This window comes from Grammomys surdaster, unplaced genomic scaffold, assembly GCF_004785775.1.
Source record: "Grammomys surdaster isolate TR1022 unplaced genomic scaffold, NIH_TR_1.0 267, whole genome shotgun sequence".
NCBI lineage: Eukaryota > Metazoa > Chordata > Mammalia > Rodentia > Muridae > Grammomys > Grammomys surdaster.
This window is the reverse complement of record NW_021604708.1, coordinates 3,260,366-3,267,179: the sequence shown is the minus strand read 5'-3', so window position 1 is coordinate 3,267,179 and position 6,814 is coordinate 3,260,366. Positions and strand designations below refer to the sequence as shown.

The following is a 6,814-nucleotide window of genomic DNA, read 5'->3' as shown; positions in this document are numbered from 1 at the left end:
GAGAGAGAGAGAGAGAGAGAGAGAGAGAGAGAGAGAGAGAGAGAGAGAATAGAGATCAAAGAATCACACCCAAGACAGCAGAGATATAGAGGTGGTCGGGGGCCCCTTTACCCACAATATCTAGCACACTTGGAGTACCTGGCAGTGGCAGGTGGTGATTTAAGGTCCTAGGTCCCTAAGGGCAGACTAGTGGGAACATTCTCTTCTCTTTTTGTAATTGAAAAAAATGACGAAGTAGGAAGGGATGCTGGTGAGGCAGGGAGAAGGGATTGCATTCTTTATATGGCTTCCTGCCATCTTCCTGAAGGCAACAACACCTTTGGGGACCCAAGAAAACTGGGATGCTGGCCAAGTGCTGAGAGAACTGGTTGTTTCGCTCACTGTCCAGGCTCTGTGGGACCATCAGGAGCTAAGAGTGTACAGGCCTAGTTGAAGGCGACTGAACCAGCTGGGGATAGCCACTCTGAAGCTGTTCAGGATGCAGATTTTGAGGCAACACCTGGACTTGGCAGGATACAGAAACATATCTGTATCTTTATCTATATCTGTGGGGGCAGAAGATAAAGCTAAGGAGTCTAGGGCAAAACCCTTTTTTTCCGTTAAGTGTACATTTGAAACTTTTAGGCTCAGGGTCCTGGTAGTTGGAGGAGGGGAGTCCCAAGACCAGGGAAATGGGGAAGGATCCCACCCTCAGAAATAGGGAATAGGCGGGGGACCTTACACTGCTGACTGACAGGGGTACTTAACTGGAGTCTATTTGACTCATGAGAGGTGGATTCAAGTTGATCCCCTAAATCTTTTTTTTTTTTGGTTTTTCAAGACAGGGTTTCTCTGTGTAGCCTTGGCTGTCCTGGAACTCATTCTGTAGACCAAGCTGGCCTCGAACTCAGAAATCCACCTGCCTCTGCCTCCCAAGTGCTGGGATTAAAAGCATGTGCCACCACTGCCCAGCAATTCCCTGAATCTTAAAAGATTCCTTTTTTAGATTTGCAAAGAGAAAAGTCTTATACATTACCATTGCTTATAATCTGTACTGAAACTCACATTGTAGAAAAGGAAGTAGAATCACATCTTTGTGTCATAGTGGGAGTTTCGGAAACAGTTTTTGGTTAAAAGCATCAAGACTCTTTAAGGAAAGCTTAGGGAAAGACAGAAACCTTTATTTGAGCAGAGGGAACCAAAGCTCACTTGCTCTTTTATTTTCAATATGTACACAGACTGTGAAAGTGCAGTTTCTTCCCTCCATCCGGAAGACTAGAGTATACAGATGAGACAGATGTTTTAGCACAGGTACCTTTAAGTCTATACCTAGAAGACAATCAAATGAAATTGAGCTTGTGACTATGAAAATAACAGTAGTGCTTTGCCATAGCTAGACTAATAGTTTACCAGAATTCCACTGACTAATGTTAAAACTCTGAATTTTGAAGCCTTCTGTAGCCTAGTGAAGCAAAGAAATCTGAAGCATTTTCCAGTCTATTTATATACCTTAATTTACTTTCTTTATCACTGCTTAAGCCTCAACCTTTGTAAATTGCATTTACTAGTCTTAAGTTGTAGCTTGAATGTACATATCTTAAAACACCTCCTTAGATCCTAAACACTTTCTTAGACAACCTGAGCTTTCATATCCTCAAACCTTACATAAACTTTACACCTTTTCCTGATGCAACTATTTATCACAGGTGGTTGACTACTGGGCCCAGCTGCTGTAAAGTGGGTTCCTTGAAATGAAGGAACAGTAGAAAGTTACATTGAAATCTGTTTTGTGAGTTTCTCCTCTGAGACTGGTAACAAGGCAAACTGTATCTAGACAGAGACAGTAGCAGTTCTAGGAGAGTGAGGCCCGTGGCCTGATTTTTACACATGAAGAGAACTGAGAAGGCAGCTAAAACCTGGCTGCTGCTGTTAAAACTGATTAATCCATTACTAGCCTAGTGTGTCAGCCCCCTTCAGAGACGTGGGAAGGATGAAGTTCACTTGAGTAAACTAGAAGTACAGACCAAACAGCTTCTGAATTTATTAAAAATGACAGAGACTTATTCTGATACCTGGAATGCCAGGTTCCTCTGTGGTAGGTGGAGAGCAGCAAGAGTTTTTGACCCAGAAGATCCAACGGACTTTGCTGTGGAGTAGGAACTCAGGCGAATTCTCCTACCTTGTCTAGTAAATCAAGGCAATCAATTCTCCAATGTGCTATTTGTCCACAGTTTGGACACTGTACTGTCAGCTGTTGAACTATAGGGTAATTTTTGTTCCATGGCCAGCCTTGCTACATTTAAAGCAAGCTACAGATAGACATCCTTCTGTATCCATCATCTTTGGAGTTGATTAGGGGAACTGCCAGGAACTGGTGTGTCTCTCTATCATGAAAAGCTTTTTTTTTTTTTTTTTAAAAAAAATTAAAACTCCTTAAATGCCATATTCTAAGAGATCTCTGAAGACTACCTATCTGAAGTATATATAAATAGTCAAACTTTGCTTGTTTCTAGTTACTTGTTTTAGGCTTAATTAAACACACACAGGAGTCTAAGTAAAGCTATTCCTGTAATTCATTGCATTAGTACTTAGCATGACTACCAGTATAGTTCTGAACACATTAAAAGATTTGTTTTGGATTTCTTAATTATTCTAAGAGTTTACAATGATTTAGCAGCTTTCTTAAAACTAGGACTTTAGGTTTAGCTCTAAAAATCACAATTTTGTATTGAAGCTCTTCTGGTATCAAAATAAAGCTTTTAATCATAGATACATTCCACCAAGAGAATTACAATTTTACTGATTCTTTTATAGTGCACCATTATAGGCCATTGTAGTTTTTATGGCATTGCTTAGTTCATTATCCAAATAGCTAAAGCTTAAAAGGTAAACAAGCTAGACAATTATTACATAGTGAACATGAGCGGACCTTAGAAATGTCTAAATCTTGATTATTAAATATAGCTTATTTATGAAATATATATCATGTGGTCATCTTAAAATGGTGAAGTCACATGGCTTGTACATTTAAACCTTAGTAAAGATGGTTGGTGGCCATATGGCCATTTTCATCCTGGTAAGGTCACCAGCCAAGATGGAATCACATAGTTGCTATTTAAAAATTTGTTTTTCTAATGTATATGTATTCCTAATATACTATATATAATTATATATTGTATAGGGGAATTTTCTAATACATTTCTAAAATACTCCATTCATACACACACACACACACACACACACACACATTTGAATCCAAGTTACATGTACATATACACAACTTTTAAAAAGTGAATCTAAAGTCTCGTTCAAGGTCGCTTCTACTGACTTGTCTATTTAATCCTTAAACAAAAATACCATACCCAGGCTATTTGAAGTTTCAGTTTTAAACACTCGACTTAAAATATTGAGAAATAATGGCTATTGGCAAACCATGCAGATTTACTTCCTTTAGTTGAGTAAATTAATCTCTTAGGTGTTTGTTCTTTTGAGACTCAAGGACTAGACCTAGGTATCATAGGGTTATTAGGACCCTTGTGTTTTAAGTTCAAACAATATTTAAGTGGACTACAGAGAATTCACTGCTGATGGGCAGTGTCTATGTGATTAGCTGAACCATAATTACTTGCACACAGTCCTGCAGATGTGAAATCAGCTATTTCCCTTTGATTAGTAAATCAGCATAAGAGCTCTAATTTTGAAGTCTTGAGTGGCTCTGAAAAGAGCCTTTGGATTTGCTGTGAGCTCTGCGCGCTCACTTGGAGCTGGTGTACTTAGTGACGGCCTTGGTGCCCTCGGACACGGCGTGCTTGGCCAGCTCCCCAGGCAGCAGTAGGCGCACGGCCGTCTGGATCTCCCGGGACGTGATGGTCGAGCGCTTGTTGTAATGCGCCAGGCGCGACGCCTCGCCCGCAATGCGCTCGAAGATGTCGTTGACGAACGAGTTCATGATGCCCATGGCCTTGGAGGAGATGCCGGTGTCGGGGTGCACTTGCTTCAGCACCTTGTACACGTACACCGAGTAGCTCTCCTTGCGGCTGCGCTTGCGCTTCTTGCCGTCCTTCTTCTGCGCCTTAGTCACGGCCTTCTTGGAGCCCTTCTTCGGGGCGGGAGCGGACTTCGCGGGCTCAGGCATAGTGAACACAGAATGAAGCCAGACGAAGAAAAGAGATATTAAGAAGAGGTATCTTCTCCCTTTCCTGTTCTTTAAATAAAGCTGTGGCTGTCCTTGTCAGAGAGTCTGTAAACGTCATGCACTAACTGTCCAATCAAAGGAAGCACATTCGCTCAGTGGTTAGTTGAATGTATATTATGAAGGATAAGCCGGCTGAAGGTTACAGAAGGTCTATTCAAATGAAGTCTCATCTTTCTTTGTTCTGATTGGCTAAACTCATTATGAAAACTAGAGGAAATAAAGTTTTTTTAGGAACTAGTTGGTACGTTGATACTGGACTAAAGGCAAAGTCATTTTTCTTTTAAAAGTTATTTCATCAGTAGTATCAATAAATTCTGTCCACCTATATACGAAATTTATATTTAAATTCTAGCTTCATGTAAAGTTGGTTTCCTGTTTTAAAATAGTCTATGAAGAAGGATGCAGAATGGAAGACTTAACATACTATTATTCTCTTACAGGTGAAGTAATTATTGTACAGTCCAGTTAAACTGGGCATGCTTTTCATTTGGCTCAAGAGTCCTTAGAGTTGCTGCCGCGCTGCAACAGTAGTTCAAATTCAATGAATCCTGTACATAGTTGCTGGAAATCATGCTAGTGTTTTTCTGAAGATAATTAGGTTTACTCATGCTAAGAAATTTCTAAAGCTCATGAACTGATTAAAAGATGTACAAACTTGTGCGTGCCTGTTCGATTTCATTTCGGTCCGGATAGTAAACTGCTCCCTTTCATCTCAAACACAATTTAAGGGAAAAGACAAAACTCAGTTCGGGTAACAAAGTTCAACAAGTAACCCTTAGAACCGCTCTGGCATTGCCAAAATCTACATAGTATCTCTTACTAGATTTTTTTAAAAGCAAAATGTAACAATTAAGGTGCTTAAGGCAACAATGTCGCTGAGAAAGCAATATTTAACGAAAAACTGTGAGCCAGGTAATAAAGCAGATTTCTATTGGTCACAAATTTAAAGTTGAGACCAATTATCCAATTGCTAACTACTTCCGCATACATCATCCGCATAAGGCGCTTGAAGATTTCAACCAATCAGGCACATCTGGCCTCTATAAATAAGAGCCCACAGCCCTTTCTCTTCCATTTCTTGTTCCTTTCTAGTTATGGCTCGTACTAAGCAGACAGCTCGCAAGTCCACCGGCGGCAAGGCCCCGCGCAAACAGCTGGCCACCAAGGCTGCTCGCAAGAGCGCCCCGGCCACCGGTGGCGTGAAGAAGCCCCACCGCTACCGCCCCGGCACCGTGGCTCTGCGCGAGATCCGGCGCTACCAGAAGTCGACCGAGCTGCTGATCCGCAAGCTGCCGTTCCAACGCCTGGTGCGCGAGATCGCGCAGGACTTCAAGACCGATCTGCGCTTCCAGAGCTCTGCGGTGATGGCTCTGCAGGAGGCGAGCGAGGCCTACCTTGTGGGTCTGTTTGAGGACACCAACCTGTGCGCCATCCATGCCAAGCGTGTCACCATCATGCCCAAGGACATCCAGCTGGCCCGCCGCATCCGTGGAGAGAGAGCTTAATTTTCCTTGAAAGACGACGAACCCAAAGGCTCTTTTCAGAGCCACCTACACCTTTCTATGAAAAGTGCTGTCTCATAGGTTTGGCTCCATGGCTAAAGAGGTGGTGAAAATACACTATGGATCCTTACTTGATCATTGTTACAATGCCCAACTTCTATTTTTAGCCTTGTGATATAAGGGAGGTAGTGTTGCTTAAGTGTTAGCTCTCTCCCCTGAATACTGGTCTGTACTCGACTGAGTCCCCTTTTGTTAACTCTGGTCTTCACTTCATCGAAATTTGCTGTTAATTTGGCATGTCTATGATCTTAGAGGTTGAGAGGTAGGAGCCAGGAGCAAGGTGAACAAAATTGCCAATTGAGAGATACTTTGTCTTAAAAAGAAACAATATAACTCAAATAGTTGATGGGTGAGGTCCTGAGTCATCTGGGCCATGGAAAAAAGAAAACAACTGTCAGGTAGTCTTGAAGATGCCTTGTATCCGTGGCATATAGTTCAAGTTTAAAACAGACTTAAACGATACCTTAGCCAGATAAAATAGCTCTTAAGGATAGTGAGAAATGGCTCTTAAGGATAGTGAGATTTAACAGAGAAAAGAGATGATTTGGACAGCATATTTTTTTCTTTGTTTTTGTGTTAAAATCTTGTTTTCAGTCATGTGAAAATTATGTGGAAAATATCATTCTTCGGAGGCTCATTCAAGTATTCAGGGATAAAATTTCATGATGTCTGTCTGAAATTTACTTTCAAATGCTTCAGACATGGTTGCACGTGTGCACGAGTGTGCCCATACCTCCCCACACCTACATCTCCTCCCACCCCCACAGTCCAGTCGTACTTAGGTGGTAGAGGATACATTTTATTTATTTTCGAGACAGAGTTTCTCTGTATAGCCCTGGCTGTCCTGGAACTCACTCTGTAGACCAGGCTGGCTTCGAACTCAGAAATCTGTCTGCCTCTGTCTCACAAGTGCTGGGATTAAAGGCGTGTGCCACCACTGCCTGGCTTATTCATTATTTTTATTCAAAAATTTGAGGCAACTTAAGTGGATGACAAAATTGTGTGTTAGAAACTCTTTAGAGCAAAGAGAGAGAGAGAGAGAGAGAGAGAGAGAGAGAGAGAGAGAGAGAGAGAGAGA

At 41.7% G+C, this 6,814-nt stretch overlaps 2 protein-coding genes across 2 annotated transcripts in view; one reads left to right on the top strand and one right to left on the bottom strand.

Annotated features, from left to right (window-relative positions):
• Nucleotides 1-6,814, top strand: part of LOC114628358 — a 53,488-nt gene that overhangs the window by 10,442 nt on the left and 36,232 nt on the right. Inside the window, exon 2 of the mRNA XM_028776340.1 lies at nucleotides 5,267-5,678. Within this exon, the coding sequence (XP_028632173.1) occupies nucleotides 5,267-5,678 (412 nt within the window). The remainder of the gene's footprint in view (nucleotides 1-5,266; nucleotides 5,679-6,814) is intronic.
• On the bottom strand, nucleotides 3,692-4,141 carry LOC114628314 (histone H2B type 1). The gene has a single exon (XM_028776280.1). It carries the CDS (start codon nucleotides 4,112-4,114, stop codon nucleotides 3,734-3,736), a length of 381 nt encoding a protein of 126 aa, XP_028632113.1. The 5' UTR covers nucleotides 4,115-4,141; the 3' UTR covers nucleotides 3,692-3,733.